This window comes from Barbus barbus (genome assembly GCF_936440315.1).
Source record: "Barbus barbus genome assembly, chromosome: 30".
Lineage (NCBI taxonomy): Eukaryota > Metazoa > Chordata > Actinopteri > Cypriniformes > Cyprinidae > Barbus > Barbus barbus.
Genome location: NC_136758.1, coordinates 10,848,994 through 10,867,583, shown reverse-complemented (window position 1 = coordinate 10,867,583; position 18,590 = coordinate 10,848,994). Strand labels below are relative to the sequence as shown.

Genomic DNA, 18,590 nt, shown 5'->3' with positions numbered 1-18,590 from the left:
GAAAGCAGTTGTGCTGCTTAATGTTTTTGTGTAAACCATGATACTTTTTTTTCCAGGACTCTCTGATGAAAAGAAAGTTCAAAAGAAGAAAATAATTTTGAAACCCAAATGTGACCAGTCATAAGGGTCCATTTTAAAAAATTGAGATATATACATCATCTGAAAGCTAAATAAATAAGCTTTGCGTTGATGTATGGTTTGTTAGGACAATATTTGGCCGAGATACAACTATTTGAAAATCAGAAATATACTAAAATTCCACAGTATTTGTTTTTCATTGATTATATGTCATAATAAACTAGACTAAAATTGATGAATATAAAAATATTGACTAAATTAAAACAACATCCCCATCAAAAGACAAAAACTATGACTAAAATGAATTATCATGAGGTGCAGTCTTACATGCTTTACTGCTGTTCATTTTCCTCACCCATATTATAAAATATTATAAAATCATGCGATTGTTATCCGAGCTGTGAATACTTTATATGGTTCATAATCAAATAACGCTGGTACTTTATCAGCAAAATAAATGAACACAGTAAATCTGCTACACTTTCCCTCCAGAGGAGGGCACATATGTTCTGCAGTTTTATGGTCTTCATCAATCCCCAAGTGCATGTGTCAGTTAATGAAAGTGCTTATAGACCAGGACCTGTTCCTTAGAGCGAAGGTCTGGCATGATTGATTCTGCCCCCCGATATTTATAATTCAGTAAACGAGAAAACTGTACCCATATATTTCTACACACAATATCTTTCTTCTTGGCATTTCCTAATTACATTTCTTTCCCACGACAGATCTGCAGATCAATATTCGCTCTCGCTATAGAAATAAGAAACAAATACTGTGGAATTTCAGACAAGAGGACGTGATTACAATAACAACCTGATTGTTATATAAATGTAAAGAAACAGTAACGCTTAAAAGCCCCGTCTGGATCAACTTTGCATTCTTATGCTGTAGCAAATGCGAGCTGTTTGTTCAAAGTTACTCAGAAATGCAATGAATGAATGGTTTGGGATGTAAATGTCGTACAGAGCTGAGACAGCAGAGAGAAATTTGATTGGATAAGCACTCTTACGTGGTGTGTGCGAGGTCCTGAGGTCTTTCCGCTGCCTCTGGGAACACAGGGTGAGGCGGCTCTCCGATCGGCATGCAGCCCAGAGATTTACTGATGGCATGGCTGAGCTTCTTTGCTGGAGACTTCTGTAAATTGAATGAAAAAAATCCTGTAAAGTTAAAAAATAAATACTAAATACAATACATTACATGTACTTAACTAATAAAAGCAAATGCAATTCAAATATATACAGTTTTGTTGCATAAAGGGGGAATTAATGCATGTTTATTCTGTACATAAAAATGGCAGACTTACTTCCCATGTGAAGCTAGAGCATTTTATATAATTTAATGGAGAGATATATATGTGGTACATTTCATTTAAGTTAATGAAAAAAAATTTTGATTCAGCAAAATCCTTGCTCTGTGCTTAGAAAAAAAATCTTTATCGAGGTGTTAAGAATGAGGAGGGGAAAACTCTTATAATTGGATTTGGGAGGCAGTGCGAATCGTTTCCCGAGCTGTAATTTCCAGCAGTGTGACTGAGCTTTGGAACAACGCTTGAGTATTAAAAATGTAATCAATATAACTCACTCACTGAAACACACAAACCCCTTGAAATCCTGAATTAGAGAAAAATGACGTTTAACAGGAAACAAAAGACTTGCTGCTCATCCATCCCTCACTCATGGCCAAACTATTTTGCTATTGAACACATACACTACTGTTCAAAACTTTGGGGTCCGTATGATTGCTTTTTTTTTTTTGGAAAGAAATAATTACTTTTATTTAGCAAAGTGACAGTAAAGTCATTTATAATGTTACAATATATGTTTCTTTCAAATAAATGCTGTTCTTTTGAACTTTACACTGCCGTTCAAAAGTTTGGGATGAGTAAGATTTTTAAAAAATTTTAATGGAGCCTCTTATGCTCATCAAGGCTATTTGATCAAAAATACAGGAAAAGAAATTCTAATATTGACTTCTTAAAATATAATTTATTTTTTGTGATGCAGCACTGAATTTTCATCAGCCATTAGTCCAGTCTTCAGTGTCACATGATCCTTCAGAAATCATTCTAATATACAGGGCTGCATTCAGCCCCGACAAAATGATGCAAAGCACGGAAACGATGGTGCGTTGAACACCCTGTTCTGATGACGCAAGAGTTGCAACTATGGCAGCTGAGAAGGCCATTCTTTGATGTTTTTTTTCTTTTGTCATTTTAGGGCATTCTAAATCACCATCGACTTTCATTATAAGCTAAAGAACAGCTTGAATATTCTACATAACATCTCCTTTTGTGTTTCTTGGAACAAAGAAATTGATACAGGTTTGGAGTGACATGAGGGTGAGTAAATGAAAGCTGAATTTCCATTTTTGGGTGAACATACCCATGAGGAGTGCTCCTTCATCTGGTGCTGGTTGCTATGGGGACCGCTGGCATGACCACGCCAGAAGCAGCTCTGACAAAGCTGGTAGCCATGGCACTGCTGGCAGCGGTAGCGGAAACCCATCATGCTCTCACTCCGGCAATAAGAACATTCCACTGGATGGAAGACTGCGGGACAGCAGCACAAAGACAGTCGCAAACTGCGTTTTACCCGAGCCATATTTTGTGAGCGAGGTGTCCAGACGCAGTGGGCGATGGGAAATAAGATATAAAAACCCACGTACCATTCTCTACATTAGCGAGTCGGTGCATGAGAGGTATCCATACGAGGCACTGCGGGGGTGGATCAGCCATCAACACATCCAAAAACGTATTCAGCAAGATCTTCTTCTGGCAAAGCACAGATAAGACACTTTTAGTGAAAGCCTCTAAGACTCCCAGACAGGTTGAATGAGATCCTGATCGTTTTAAAGGGACTCTTGCTGCTATTTGAAGCAGATTAGTGTACTCACCTGCTGAGGAAAGCATGTTCTCACAGAGTGCTCGTTGTAGCCAAATGACGGCCCCTCGAACACTGCCGTGGGGAGCTTTAACACTTCCCTCAGGAACTGGTCAAATTTGGCAAAGACCATCACCCCATTTGAGTCTGATATCTGGGAAAATATATCTGAAAGAGACAGAAGTGATTCTGAGTTATGTCATCCCTAGTAAAAATAGTAATATATTAAAAATACATTTATTTCATACTAAGTATAGTTCAAATCTGTTAACATATTTTGACATATCACTTACTGATATAAAAATTATAATTAAACTTGTGCACAATGCACATTTCTCAATATTATGGCTGAAATGTGTATTTATATCGCTATTAATAAGGATCGTATGATCTCTGTATAATATCGGTCTTTAAATACAAGATATTTAAAGTGTACCTGAAATGTACTTGCAATAGTTCCACTTTAGCACAATCAAATATGTGACCCTGGACCACAATAAGGGTCATAAGAGTCAATTTTTTCGAAATTGAGATGTATACATAATCTGAAAGCTGAATAAATACGCTTTCCATTGATGTATGGTTTGTTAGGATAGGACAATATTTGGCTGAGATGCAACTATTTGAATATCTGGAATCTGAGGGTGCAAAAAAATCTAAATATTGAGAAAATCGCCTTTAAATTTATCCAACTTAAGTTCTTAGCAATGCATATTACTAATCAAAAATTAAGTTTTCATATATTTACAGTAGGAAATTTACAAAATATCTTAATGGAACATGATCGTTACTTAATATCCTAATGATTTTTGGCATAAAATAAAAATCAATAATTTTGACCCATACAATATATTTTGGGCTATTTCTACAAATATACCCCAGCGACTTAAAACTTGTTTTGAGTTCCAGGGTCACATATACTTCAGTATATCTTTAGTTGGACTTCAGCACTACGTCCGCACAATTAAAGTGCATTAAGTACAAAATGAGTTGTTCCAATTTAGCAGACCTTAAGTATAACATACCAAAAGTATAATTGCAGGGTATTTTTATTAAGTGCATAAACATGTAAATGTATTTTTAGAATACTTTGAGCATGAAAAAAATGTATTTCAAATACATTTTATTATATTTATTTTTCAATTGGCATGTCATGGATAAATATTTAAGAACAAACAATTCAGAATGAATGCTCTATTTACATATTATTTATAATGCATGAGGATATCTAATAATTATCATTAATTATTATCAATAATAATGATAAAACGAAGAAATTACGAATTTGCATCACTTAAATATACAAGTTGTAACTATTAAAAAAAAAAAAATAATAAATCCATGAAATTGAAAACATATCTGCGTAAAATTCATTATTATTTCACCAAAAAAAATCCAAGCTACTGTCTGTACAGCTAAAAGACACTTGTGGGATGAATTATTCTTATTAATTCTAAGAAGCCTTTTAGTAACTTTAAATGAGTATGCAGAAAACATTTTATTTGTAATTTTGTGTTCAGTACACATTATGTACAGAAGGGGGAGCCAAACTCTCGTTGAAACTCTTTACCATAAAAGTCCTTTTTGTATATCATTTTAAAATAAAAGCCTGTGTACATAAAATAGACTTAAATAGACTTATTTCATATTATAAAACATTGTATGAGCTTACTGTCTTTAAAATTGAGTAATACTGACAGTTTAGCAGAGAGAAATGTAACTAATTAGCAAAAAGAGAAGAGCAAAATGACTACTTCCATGGATTCAATGATAATCAACAACAGTTAAGCCTTACACATCATATGAACTCCACTTTATGACAGAAAATATCAATTATGTCTTTGTAAAATAAATGCTCAATAGCTGTATTATAGGCATTATACTTACAACGTAATTTGTCCAGTATTTTACCGCCACACATCGTAGCTAGCATTGCCTTCATAGCAAACACTGTGAGTTTCCCATGGCCTTCACTGAAACACAAACAACACATTATCAGAAGACATTGTGATATAGCAATCCTAAGCCAGAAAATTCTTTAAATTAAATTTCATGTTTGGACTACACCAAATTTCGTGCTCTTATAGACAATAATTTGGAAATGTATGCGTAAACAGAACATGTACATAATGTTGATAGTGTTACAAGGCCAACAACTCCATACCCAAAACTTATTATTTCCCCCCGCTTTTTATGAGTTTTAGCTTGAAATCTAGTAGATATTACATTAACAATGTTCTTCTTCACCTGTTTTTGTTTACAGTATATAGTGTAAATGTTTCAGTTGTTAGCTACTTTTTGCAAAAGGCCGAAGAAAGTCTGATTCATTTTAGTGAATTGGTTCATTTGAACGATTCATGTAAATGAACCAGTTCAAAATTGACTCACCAATTCATTTCATTCAGTCCCATCTTCTTTGTGTGTGTGACGGTTTGTTACTTCTTGACTTTCATTAGGTGTCGTGTTGTGTTTAGCGTAAATTTGAAATATTAAAATATTAGTGCAGCCAAACATAACTGAGATTGCTTTGGAGCCGTCGTGTTTACATCTGTGACAATGATAGCTTATCAGGATCACCTAAATGCTGGATTTTCAAAAGTATGTGAAGTTTACGCAATAGAATTTTGTTGTATTGTTGAAGTAAACATTTGTTGCAGTAAGCTGGCATGACGTTCTTTAATGGATGATTTATTGGTTTTACACTAGCTTGTTATTGTGGGGACATCAACTTTACATTCATAAAAATCTTTCAGGTCCCTCAAATTATTTAGTTTTCCAGCATCTTTTGCATATTTGAACCCTTTCCAACAATGACTGTATGATTTTGAGATTCATTTCTTTTCATATTGAGGACAACTGATGGACTCAGACGCAAATGTTACAGAGACTTTTCACAGCACTTACATATTTCTTTTTTTTTGTTTGTTTTAATTGCTTCTATTGCCCTCATTTGTAAGTTGCTTTGGATAAAGGTGTCTCTAAATGTAAATATATATATATATATATATATATATATATACACTCCCCTCCAAAAGTATTGGGACAGTGAGGCCAATTCCTTTATTTTTGCTGTAGACTGAAAACATTTGGGTTTAGCATCAAAAGATGAATATCAGACAAGAGATTTACATGCCGGCTTTTATTTACAGGTATTTACATCTGGATCTGACACACAACTTAGAAGATATCCCCTTTTGTTTGAACCCACCCATTTTTCATGTGAGCAAAAGTATTGGAACAGACAGAATTAACATCACTATTAAAGTGAAAAAGACTTCATATTTAATTGCAAATCCTTTGCTTTCAATAACTGCATCAAGGCTGTGACCCATTGACATCACCAAACTTTTGCATTCTTCTTTTGTGATGCTTTTCCAGGCTTTCAGCACAGCCTCTTTCAGTTGTTTGTTTTGGGAGTTACCCCCTTCAGTCTCCTCTTTAGCAGGTAAAAGGCATGCTCTATAGCAGGTGTGCCCAACCCTGTTCCTGGCGATTGACTGTCCTGCAAAGTTTAGCTCCAACTCTAATCAAACACACCTGAAGCAACTAACTAAAGGTCTTCAGGATCGCGTGAAAATTAAAGGCAGGTGTGTTTGATTAGAGTTGGAGCTAAACTTTGCAGGACAGTCGATCGCCAGGAACAGGGTTGGGCACCCCTGCTCTATAGGGTTTATGTCTGGAGATTGACTTGGCCAGTCTAAAACCTTCCACTTCTTGCCCCTGATGAACTCCTTTGTTGTTTTGGCAGTGTGTTTTGGGTCATTATCTTGCTGCATGATGAAGGATCTCCCAATAAGTTTGGTTGCATCTTTCTTTAAATTGGCAGACAAAATGTTTCTGTAGACTTCTGAGTTCATTTTGCTGCTGCCATCATGTGTTACATCATCAATGAAGATTAATAAGCCCATCCCAGAAGAAGCCATGCAAGCCCAAGCCATGACATTACCTCCACTGTGTTTCACAGATGAGTTTGTATGTTTGGAATCATGAGCAGATCCTTGCTTTCTCCAAACTTTAGCCTTTCCGTCACTTTGGTAAAGGTTAATCTTTGTCTCATCAGTTCATAACACTTTGTCCCAGAATTTTTGAGGCTCATCTCTGTACTTTTTGGCAAATTCCAGCCTGACCTTCCTATTCTTCTTGCTAGTGAGTGGTTTGCATCTTCTGGTGTAGCCTCTGTACTTGTGATCATGAAGTCTTCTGCGAACGGTAGATTGTGATGCCTTCACTCCTGCCCGCTGAAGGTTGTTGCTGATCTCACTTACAGTTGTTTTAGGGTCTTTCCTGACAGCTCTCGCAATGTTTCTGTCATCAACTGCAGTTGTTTTCCTTGGTCTACCTGTTCGATGTCTGTTACTTAGTACACCAGTGGCTTCTTTCTTCTTCAGGAAATTCCAAATGGTTGAAATGGCTATGGCCAATGTGTGTGCAATGGCTCTGATTGATTCCTTCTTCTCTCAGCTTCACAATTGCTTGTTTTTCACCCATAGACAGCTCTCTGGTTTTCATATTGGTTACACCTCTTAACTATAAATGCAGTTTGAACAGGCAAAACCCAAATCTGAAACTGAGCGTAGACATTCAGTGCTAATTATTGCCACAGCCATATCAACCTGCAGCCCAAGACCGGTTGCCCACTGAAGCTAAGCAGGGTTGAGCCTGGTCAGTACCTGGATGGGAGACCTCCGGTGAAAACTAGGTTGCTGTTGGAAGAGGTGTTAGTGAGGCCAGCAGGGGGTGCTCACCCTGTGGTCTGTGTGGGTCCTAACGCCCCGGTATAGTGACGGGGACACTATACTGTCAAAAAGCACTGTCTTTCGGATGAGACGTTAAACCGAGGTCCTGACTCTCTGTGGTCATTTAAAAATCCCATGGCACTTCTCGTAAAAGAGTAGGGGTGTAACCCCGGTGTCCTGGCCAAATTCCCTCTACTGGCCCTTGTCTATCATGGCCTCCTAATAATCCCCATCCACTTGATTGGCTCTATGACTCTCTCTCCTCTCCACCTGTAGCTGGTGTGTGGTGAGCGCACTGGCGCCGTTGTAGTGTGGCTGCCGTCGCATCATCCAAGTGGATGCTGCACACTGGTGGTGGTTGAGGAGAGACCCCCCACATGATTGTAAAGCGCTTTGGGTGTACAGCAATACACAATAAGGCGCTATATAAATGCATCATTCATTCATTCATTCAATCAATTATTGTTTGAATAAATTATGTTTTATTAAGAAGGTTCCAGAGGATCAGGATCAGATAATCAACTAATTTGGCGTAGGTGCAACACATTTAGCTAACTATCCTAACTTTTTCTGTACAACGACAAGACTTATACTGGGGATTTTTTGGATCCTCCATCGCAATCTGCTGCCCCTAGGTTCACTCCTTCTCCGCCAGTCACCGCCGCCGAGCACCAGCTGATCGCAGCCGCTGCTCTGTTCCACTCAACTTTTCACCGCGGCTCTTCCGGCCACAGAGCCGCATGTAGCCGGGGCTCCAGCTCTTGTAGGCAGGTCGTTTGTTGCTAAAAGCTGTTAAACGACAGGATGACATAATGGACGTTGATGTCATTGTATAACCATGACGCAAAACTACGTAGAAGTCATTGAAACTCTGTAAACTTTATTTTTGTCCATCTGTGTTTTCAATGCATTAATTTGTTGGATCTTTTGCACAGCGCCACTGGTGCACACTACTACTGTATGTCCCGCCTCTCCCTCTATGAACATACACAATAAGAAGAAACAATCTAAAATGCTTTGAATCCTCATACGACTCAAAAATACATGCAATATGGTGATTTAAATGATGTTTGCACTTGACCAGCAGCTCCAGCGCGCACGCGCTTCAGATGAGCAACGCAATCAATTCAAGTTCTAAAGCCCCTTTTACACAGCGCGGCTATTGCTTTCTCTCATTTTGGATGCGTTTTATACTGTCAATGCGGTGCTCGTGTCATGGACTCGAGGCGGATGTTACCATAGTAATCGCAAAGCGCGACAAAATTACTATTCACTAAAGTCAGCTCATCCAAAAACTTTAATTCTGTGTCTCACTCTCATGTTGCTCACCCACGTCAAGCACTAAATGTTCCTACGCTGTAAGCAGGGGCGGACTGGCCATCTGGACGTTCTGGAGAAGTCCACAATGGCCGTCCATCCAGCGGTTCATCATCAAAGAAAGTATCAAATGGTGGTGTATAGAGCCAAAAATGTTAGAATTGTGTCAATGTCCCAATATTTATGGACCTGACTGTACATTTTTAACCTTCCATCTCCAATTCAACCTTATCAGACTTTCCTTTCTTATTTTCAACTCAGGAATGCTCAAGCTAAATCTGCACTGGACCGTCTCTTCGTCGACGACTCTACCCACCCTGTTGCACGTTTTTAGTTCCAAAAACACTTAAACTGATCCTCACTCAATCAGGCTTACCCGCAGAAAATTTTTCCAGCAATTCATTACGCATTGGAGCAGCAACTGCAGCAGCTCCAAAAAAAAAAAAAAAAGGCCTCTCACAGAATCAGACCCTCGGTCGATGGCCATCAGATGCTTTTAAAAGTTACATCAGGTATAATCAACTCCACATAAAGGAAGCCCATATAGCCCTGATCATGTTTTAAAAAAAATTATAAATCGTTTTTAAATCACGTTGTTTACTCGGGTAATCGGAGGCTCTTCTTTCCAGTGCAATAAGTCACCCCCTTCCGGTGCAGCAGACCCACAGCTCCCTTCGGTCGCAGGGTGGACCCTCCGTCTGTCATTTTGAGTTGCGCTGCTTGCTCAGTGGCGGATGGGGATCTCCCTCCCGGTGAAGCAGAGCCGCTGGCTCCCTTCGTTTGTAATGGCAGCCCTTCTTCCGACGCATCAAACCACGCCATGTATTCAGCCGCAAGGGGGACTCTCCCTTAGGACGCAGCGAGAGTCCCTCCATCAGTCGTGTCTTTTTGCTTATTTGGTATAAAATGGGGCTCTCCCCCAGTTGCAGTGTGACCCCTCTGTCTGTTGTTTGAGTTGCGCTGCGCAGCTCAGTGACGGACGGGGCTCTCACTCCCGGTGCAGCAGAGTCACGGGCCCCCTTCGGACGCTGTGGGAGCCCTCCATCCGAGGCATCAACCCGCGCCTCATATTCAGCCGCAAAGGAGGACTCTCCCCTTTCGGTGCAGCAGACCCACGGCTTCCTTCGGTCGCAGGGTGAACCCTCCATCTATCTTTTGAGCTACGCTGCGTACGCGGTGGCGGATGAGGCTCTCCCTCCCTGTGCAGCAGAGACGCTGGCTCCCTTCGGTTACGTGGGAGCCCTCCATCCGACGTGTCAAACTGCGCCTCAACTCTGCTTGCCTATTCAGCGTTGGATGGGGCGCTCCCTTCCTGTGCAGCAGCTGCAGGCTCCCTTCAGTCACAGCAAGAGCCCCCCCATCCCACGCGTCAAACCGCGCCTCGTATTCAGCTGCAAGAGGGACTCTCCCTTCCGGTGCAGCAGAGCCGCAGCTCCCTTCGGACGCAGTTAGAGTCCCTCATTTGATATCTGCCATCGTGCTTCTCTTCTAGTGGCATGTAGGGCTCGCCAGTCCGATGCTGCAAGCCGCAGCTCCCGTCGAGCACTGCATGAGCTCTCCGGTCACCCTGACTCCTTTTATTTGCAAATTTTAACTCCTATCTGTTCACAGCATGCATATTTTGGGGGGCAACTAAAATTTTTGCTCTCTGGCTGCTGTCCAATGCCTATAAGTTTCTTTTGGGGAGTTCTCTGGGTTCGGGACACATTCCGGGCTTGGAGCCCTCCACCAGGACAGCACGCCAAAATATGCTTACTATTTGCTATCAGATTAGATGTAAGGGTGAACTCGTGAATCATTGTGATAGGACACACCTGGGCAACAAAATACACCTGTCAGTCACATGTTCCAATACTTTTGCTCACATGAAAAATGGGTGGGTTCAAACAAAAGGTGATATCCTTTAAGATGTGTGTCAGATCCAGATGTAAATACCTGGAAATAAAAGCCTGCATGTAAATCTCTTGTCTGATATTCATCATTTTGATGTCAAACCCAAATGTTTTCAGTCTACAGCAAAAATAAAGGAACTGGCCTCACTGTCCCAATACTTTTGGAGGGGAGTATATAATATATACATATATATATATATATATATATCAGTCATCTTATAAGTGACCAATCTGGTATGCTCTACATAGGCAGCAACACTGATGCAAGAAGAAAATTTGGGGTAAAATAGTCAGTTTTGATCATTTTAAACTATTTTTATATTTTTGTCATTTTTTGTCTTTTATTTTTTCAGTTAGGTCATTACAATGCATATTAGCAAAATTTGGCGAAATCTTACATGCATTGTATATTAGTCAATAGTGTAGCTATGTATGAGGCACAGCTCACACAGAAGACACTTTCAAACCAAGCAGCTTTCTCTGTGGGTCAGTGCGCTGAATTCATGTGACCAACGTCAACCCGTTGCAAAATCTGCATGGGGAAATCTTTCACCCTACATTGAAATTTCAGATTGAGTGGATATCTGACTGTATTTTGCTTGCAAATTGGTAAATATGACTGCACTTTTAGAATTTTGCCAAAACAAAGTGTGTTATCTTAATAAGCAATATAATTAAGATACCTACCTTATAGCCTCCACCTTATTAGTGTATTTTCAATGTCTTGAAATGCTGCCTCCATAGGCAGCTCCCTATGTTCTGGAACAGAGCCTATGCCTTCCAAACACTCACTCCTGTCACGATGCATATGACTCACAGTCCCATCAGGTTTGCAGGGACATACTGCCACAAGGGACCCCCTGAGAGAAAAACAAATCTCCCTCACTAACAACACACCTGTCATAAGTGGCCACGATGAAGTTTAGCAGCAAGCCGATGGACTGGTCCACGTTTATCTGGTGGGTGGTGGGCAGCCGCTTGTTGAGCTGGTAGAAGATGGAGGACAAAATTGTCTCCAGACGTGACACATTAATCTCCGCGTTGTGGTCTAACGTGCTCAACCCATTGTCACGGAAAGCTTCGATCATGTTCCACACGTCCACTAGATGAACTACGACAGGAATGGACATGCTTTGTTGTTTTTCATATACAAGTATTTCATATACCAAATTGACTTTGTCACAAAATGGTATTTTAAAATAAATAGCATGGAGACAGGACTTACGGTTGCATCGTTTCTGAACAAATCGTAGCTTACATGCCGTCCTATACGTTGAAAGGCGAATAACATCAAAGTTTTGTGCCCCTGGTGAAAATGACATGCATCAGTTTTGTTACTTTCACATTGCAAAGTCCCTTAAACCATTTATAGTTTGCCCCAAAATTAAAATTTTACCATTATTTACTAGAGTTGGGAGTACTTAGGCATCTGATTCCGATTCTGGGAATCACGATCTGATTCCAAAACGATTCTTGAGTGCATTTTTATTAAATTCCTTAGTACTTTTTAAAATAACTACAGATTGATGATAAATAAAATAATTGTATGTTAAGAATTGTAATCAACTAAATATACCTTCAAAACATTCAAGGAAATATAAACCATATATTACTAATAACATAAACAGTGGGAGTTTTGATAGTTTGCATTCACACTAATGCACAGATCTATTTTAACATATCAGATGTTTTGTCCTGTCCTTAAGACATGACTGATTGAGTTTACATTAGCATTTTTAAGTTTCATGTATCAAATTTACATTGCATTCCAAACGGCAAAAATGATGCCTTCGCAGAGCATTTGGAACAGAAAAGCTGAAATATCAGAGTGAAACTGCACAATTTCAAGCAAAGCCCATGTTTCTCACAGTGCATATCCTAAATGAATCAGAGAATCGATTGTTTTTCTCCCACCCTTATTATTTACTCACCATCATGTTGTTCCAAACCTGTAGGACTTTCTTATTTAAATGGAACACAGAAATGTGGAAGAATGTGCAGGCTGCTCTTGTCCATATAAAGAAAGTGAATACACTCATAAAAATTAGGGCTCCAAAAAGGTTTTTTTGCAGCAGCAGTGCCATAAAAGGATCATTTCAGGCTCTCTGAAGAACCTTTCAGTGAACAGTTATTAAAAGAACCATTTTTTCTTAGTGTAAAGAACATTTTAATAATCTAAACACTGACAACCTTTTTGTACTATAAAGAACCTTTTGTGCAATGAAAAGTTTCCATGGATATTAAAAGTTCTTTGACGGAACCATACATTCCAATAAAGAACTTTTATTCATAAAAGGGATCCCTGCTGTTGAGCTGCAAAATGACAAAAAAAAATCCCCTACCATACAGGCACAGTCTAGTCTCATTAGCAAAATTTCATAGGCAAAAAAATCCATTGTCTATTGTCAATAGTGTAGCAATATATAAAGCACAGCTCACACAGACATCAATTTCAAATTAAGCAGCTTTCTGTTGGTCAATGCACGTTACCAACGAGAACACATTTCAAAATCTGCATGGAGAATTTTCACCCATGTGCGAAACTCCTGGTTGCACAGATTCCTATAGAAATGACTGGATTTCGCCCACGGAAGGTTTGTAGAGAATCTATAAATGTGACCTTCAAAATTTCATAAAAGCAGCCCACGTTCTATATCCACCTTTTGTGTCCCATAGAAGAAAAATAGAAAAAAAGTCATAAGAACAACATGAGGGTGAGTATTTTTGAGTGACCTATGCTTTCAAAAATGTGTAATGTGACATCCACAAAAATACTCTGAACATACAAAGCAACTGTGACATTTTATACTGCAGTTTTACTTGGACCATCAACCCAGTTCTACTGTTTTCTCAAAATCAGTTTTGCCTTCCAACCAGAGACACTAGTTTGTGCCAGTCTATTGCCCTGTGGCAGCGAAGGGCGGATAGATTTCGACAAGTCCTCTGTGTATGTGTGTGGTGTTGTTAACTCTGAAAGCAACTCACTCATCTCCATGAAGAGCTGTCTCTTCTCCACCATGGACTTGCTGCTTTTACTTCCCTCTTCAATCATTCTACACAACACAAAAAGGCCCATTTAATACCACAGCTTAATCACGGCCTCATTATGAAGACACAACTCAAATCACAAAGTAGCATTTGAATATATTTGCAAATATTTTAAAGTATTTCGTAAAGAAATAGAAACAGCTATACAAATACAAAACAATTACAATATAGCTATTTTAATTTATTTTCGACAGCCATTTTCATTTAAATAATATAATGACTAATTAAATACAATAATGAATGGTGCTTTTTTAGGAATCTATTTATCTATCGCTGTGTATATTATTCCACATTCCTTTAATCAAAAGACTTTCAGAACTCTCTTGTACGATCTTTTGCAAACTCAATAGTGCAGTCCACAGGAAACTCCTTAAGACTCTATTACTGACCTGTCAGGTTGGCTGGGACTCAGATAAGGTGATGCAAAGGAACCAGGAAGCTCCTATGTAAGGAAAAACATTTTGATGTTGACATCTGGGGAAATACCCCTCCCCCCAATCCAACCCACACACACATACAAAAATAAACCCTGGAATAAATCCCCCGTTCATAAAAGGGCATTTGAGTTCTCGTGCTCTGTGCTAGTGCTGATTATGTATGACAATAGTGTCTGCACATACTGCATCCTGTGAGCTAATGAAACAAGAGCCGCTAAGGAGCCACTTAATAGTGACAAGAAGAGGACACATCATAGAGGCAGTGAAGGAGGAATTCTGAGTATAAGGACTGTGAAAAAGGAGATACATGCATATTTTACATTATAATTTGCTGTGAGTAAAAGTAATGTGCAGAGACAAGAGAGAGATGAGAAATGAGCTGCTAAGGAAGAAGGCAGTGAAAAAAGAATTCGGAATTTAATGAGTGTAAAAATATATACATAATACCGGATATTATAGTAATGTGTAGAGTTATTACTGTTGTGTAATTGTAGTTCTTACATCCTCACCATAAAATGTTACATCAGCCGTCAACTCATATTTACTTGCTGTTTCAACTAGTAGAAAGGGGTTTTAGAAATCCTAATGACTTGAATCCTTTGATTCACTTCGTCAAGATGATCTGTTCTGATTCATTCACTGATTCAGTAACCCTTTCTGCAGGTTACTTCGTTGTGCCAGTTGTGTGAGTGATTCATTAAAAGAAAGGCTCCCCCAAAACTGTAAATGTACCCACTCTCAGGCCATCTGAGATGTAGATGAGTTTGTTTCCTCATCAGAACAGATGTGGAGAAATTTAGCATTACATCTCCTGCTCACCAATGGATCCTCTGCGGTGAATGGGTGCTGTCAGAATGAGAGTCTAAACAGCTGATAAAAACATTACAATAATCCACAAGTAATCCACACGACTCCAGTCCATCAATTAACATCTTGTGAAGTGAAAAGCTGAGTATTTGTAAGAAACAAATCCATCATAAAGCATTGCATAATCCATAATTATGCTTCTTAGTGAAAAAGTCCATCCCCTGTTGTCCTCTCAAATCAAAATCCACTGACCTATTTGTTTAGAACTGCTGTTTGCACTTGGAAACAGTACTTGATCTGTGCATATTTCTCTCCTGATTCAGGTGAGACGATTTTGTGTGGATTATTGTGATGTTTTTAGCAGATGTTTAAATTCTCACCCGTTCACTGCAGAGGATCCACTGGGAAACATGTAATGCTAATTTTTCAATCAGTTCCAATAAAGAAAGAAACTCATCTGCATCTTTGCACGGCTTGAGGGTGAGTAAACTTTCAACAAATATTTGGGTGAACTACCCATTTAAGCATTCACTCGACAATTTAATAAACAAGCTGTTCACGACCTAAACTAGACTTTTTACATACTTTTTTAATGTGAGTAGGCCTATCTAATCTAGAAAGATATTTGTAGAAAGAGTGTGACAGAGATGACAGAACACACATCTATTTATTTCAAGTGACTGATTCAGTGATAGACTCAAAACAGCAGCTGAATTCAGAAAAGAGTGCATTAGTGCCTGTCTACTTTTTCAGGTGTGTTTTTTTCTATACATTTTTATCATAGGGATTTTTAAAAAGTCTTCATTAAAGCGTTATAAGCCATGAACCAAGCCAACTGGCAATGAGGTGAATCATAACATAAAAACTTTTACTTGAAGCCAAAACGTATTTAAGCTTGTGTACTTAGCGGCATTAGTGAAGAAAAGAATTACAATCCCATGAAGCATTGCGAAAGACAACCAAATTAAAAACAATGGTGAAATATAAAACGAATTTGTTTAAAGTTGATTATATCCACAGAAACAATATATTTTAAACTTATTGCAAAGGACACATAAAATATTTAAAGGGATAGTTCACACAAAAAGGGAAATTCTGTCATTAATTCCTCACCCTCATGTCATTCCAAACCTGTAAGACCTTCGTTCATCTTCAGAACAAAAATTAAGATTGTTTTGATGCATGACGAGAGCTCTCTGACCCTCCATAGACATCAAGGATCCTTACGCGATCAAGGCTCAGAAACGTAGCAAGGAGCTCGTTAAAATAATCCATGTTTACATCAGTGATTCACTGATTTTGTTTCTGAGCCTTGAAGCCCTCGAACGAAGCCTCGTATTTAACCATAAAGGTCGTAAAAACCGTATTTAACCGTAAAAAACGTATTTTTACGAAGCTACGAGAATAATTTTTGTGCACAAATGAAACAAAAATAACGACTTCATTCCACAACTCCGCGTCACCCTATAGCGCCGTTTTGGAGAGTATCACATACGTGAACTGTTCTGTGTCAGCAGCACTATACGTTGTTTACGATTTGATCTGAACGTAAACACCATATCCGCGTACATAAGTTGCATACATTGTTTACGTATGTGATACTCTCCAAAATGCCACTATAGGGTGATGCGGAGGAGTAGGTTTGTTGAATAAAGTCGTTATTTTTGTTTTCTTTGCGCACAAAAAGTATTATCGAAGCTTCGTAAAATTACAGCTAAATGTCACATGGATTATTTTAACAATCTCCTTGCTACATTTCTGAGCCTTGATCGTGTAAGGATCCTTGCAGTTTATGGGAGGGTCAGAGAGCTCTTGGAATGCATTAAAAATATCTTCATTTGTGTTCCAAAGATGAATGAAGGTCTTACGGGTTTGGAACGACATGAGGGTGAGTAATTAATGACAGAATTTTCATTTTTAGGTGAACTATCCCTTTAAGTGTTTTACAATAACAGGAAAACCGTCTTGATGACATAATTCGGGGTGTTTCATGGGAGAGGGCGTTCCCTGCAGAGACCTTTTGATTCTCTAATTGGTGTAATTTTCATACAGCATCTTGGGTAATGTAGTTTTCCACCATGAATTCTGCTGCTAAACATTGATTTTAAAAATAAGCTAAAATAAAAGGCACAGATGGCTTCAACAAATGCATATGCCACTGATTAACAATGTCGGAGTTCACAAAGATTTGCAAGTTATCATTAAAAATAAATGTCCCTATTGAGAAAATGAGTAATGAGTTTTACTTCCGGAACCCTAAATCACTGGTTTTATTACAGTCAAAAATATTAGGCCTATTTCACATTACTGAACCAACCTATATACATTCACTTACGCAAACAAAACGGGTTAAATCAGATAGATAGGTAACAACTGCAAGTTTTCCAGTGCTATTATTTAGTAGTTAGCAGCTTGTCCAGATAAACTAGCGTATTTGTTTAGTAATGAACTGTTCTTCACACTAGATAGGCTACTATTGGATCCTAATGAAAGGAAGGCAGCTGGAGAACATATGAGTCAGTGCATGGAAGTGATCAAGATTCGTTCGCTTCAAAGATTCGCTCAAAAGCACCGATTCGTTCGCTTCAAAGATTCGCTGAAAAGCACTGATTCGTTCGCTTCAAAGATTCGCTCAAAAGCACTGATTCGTTCACTTCAAAGATTCGCTCAAAAGCACTGATTCGTTCACTTCAAAGATTCGCTCAAAAGCACCGATTCGTTCGCTTCAAAGATTCGCTGAAAAGCACTGATTCGTTCCCTTCAAAGATTCGCTCAAAAGCACTGATTCGTTCACTTCAAAGATTCGCTCAAAAGCACTGATTCGTTCGCTTCAAAGATTCGCTGAAAAGCACTGATTCGTTAACTTCAAAGATTCGCTCAAAAGCACCGATTCGTTCACTTCAAAGATTCGCTCAAAAGCACCGATTCGTTCACTTCAAAGATTCGCTCAAAAGCACCGATTCGTTCACTTCAAAGATTCGCTCAAAAGCACCGATTCGTTCACGAACGGAACACCGCTAGAAAGCATTATGTCATTGCTGACTTCTGGCTTCAAATCGTTCCGTGCAGGGCTACTACTGAGTGAAATTAAGGCCCACTAAGGTAGAAGTAACACACCTCTATAATGACTCGCGCGGAAATACTCTGTACAAACACTCGCGTATTTAAAATAGTAATACACCCCGAATGCGTTTAAATGACAGCTTAATGCATACGGCCATGTTATCTTTATTTAACTCCCTGTGTACCTGGCATGTTAAATAAATAAGATGCTAGCTATATGGTGCACAAATACAGCTGGATCCGTAAGATGATATTCTGAGGACACGTTCGGTTGCGTGTGTTTGCATCTGCAGGTGAAAGCATCATTAGCGGATGATCTTACCAGCGGGAGGA

The 18,590-nt window shown here is 38.8% G+C and overlaps 2 protein-coding genes across 2 annotated transcripts in view; both read right to left on the bottom strand.

Annotated features, from left to right (window-relative positions):
- The window catches only part of LOC306850124 (dystrobrevin beta-like), a gene marked incomplete at both ends in the record, with an annotated part of 53,225 nt that extends 39,271 nt beyond the window's left edge, over nucleotides 1-13,954 (bottom strand). The window contains 8 exons of the mRNA XM_079385575.1: nucleotides 1,088-1,212; nucleotides 2,460-2,626; nucleotides 2,743-2,848; nucleotides 2,971-3,125; nucleotides 4,845-4,930; nucleotides 11,800-12,013; nucleotides 12,128-12,208; nucleotides 13,888-13,954. Of these exons, the coding sequence (XP_079241701.1) occupies nucleotides 1,088-1,212; nucleotides 2,460-2,626; nucleotides 2,743-2,848; nucleotides 2,971-3,125; nucleotides 4,845-4,930; nucleotides 11,800-12,013; nucleotides 12,128-12,208; nucleotides 13,888-13,954 (1,001 nt within the window). The remainder of the gene's footprint in view (nucleotides 1-1,087; nucleotides 1,213-2,459; nucleotides 2,627-2,742; nucleotides 2,849-2,970; nucleotides 3,126-4,844; nucleotides 4,931-11,799; nucleotides 12,014-12,127; nucleotides 12,209-13,887) is intronic.
- The window catches only part of LOC306850608 (dihydropyrimidinase-related protein 5-like), a 618,334-nt gene that overhangs the window by 123,154 nt on the left and 476,590 nt on the right, over nucleotides 1-18,590 (bottom strand). The gene's annotated exons all lie outside the window — the stretch shown is intronic.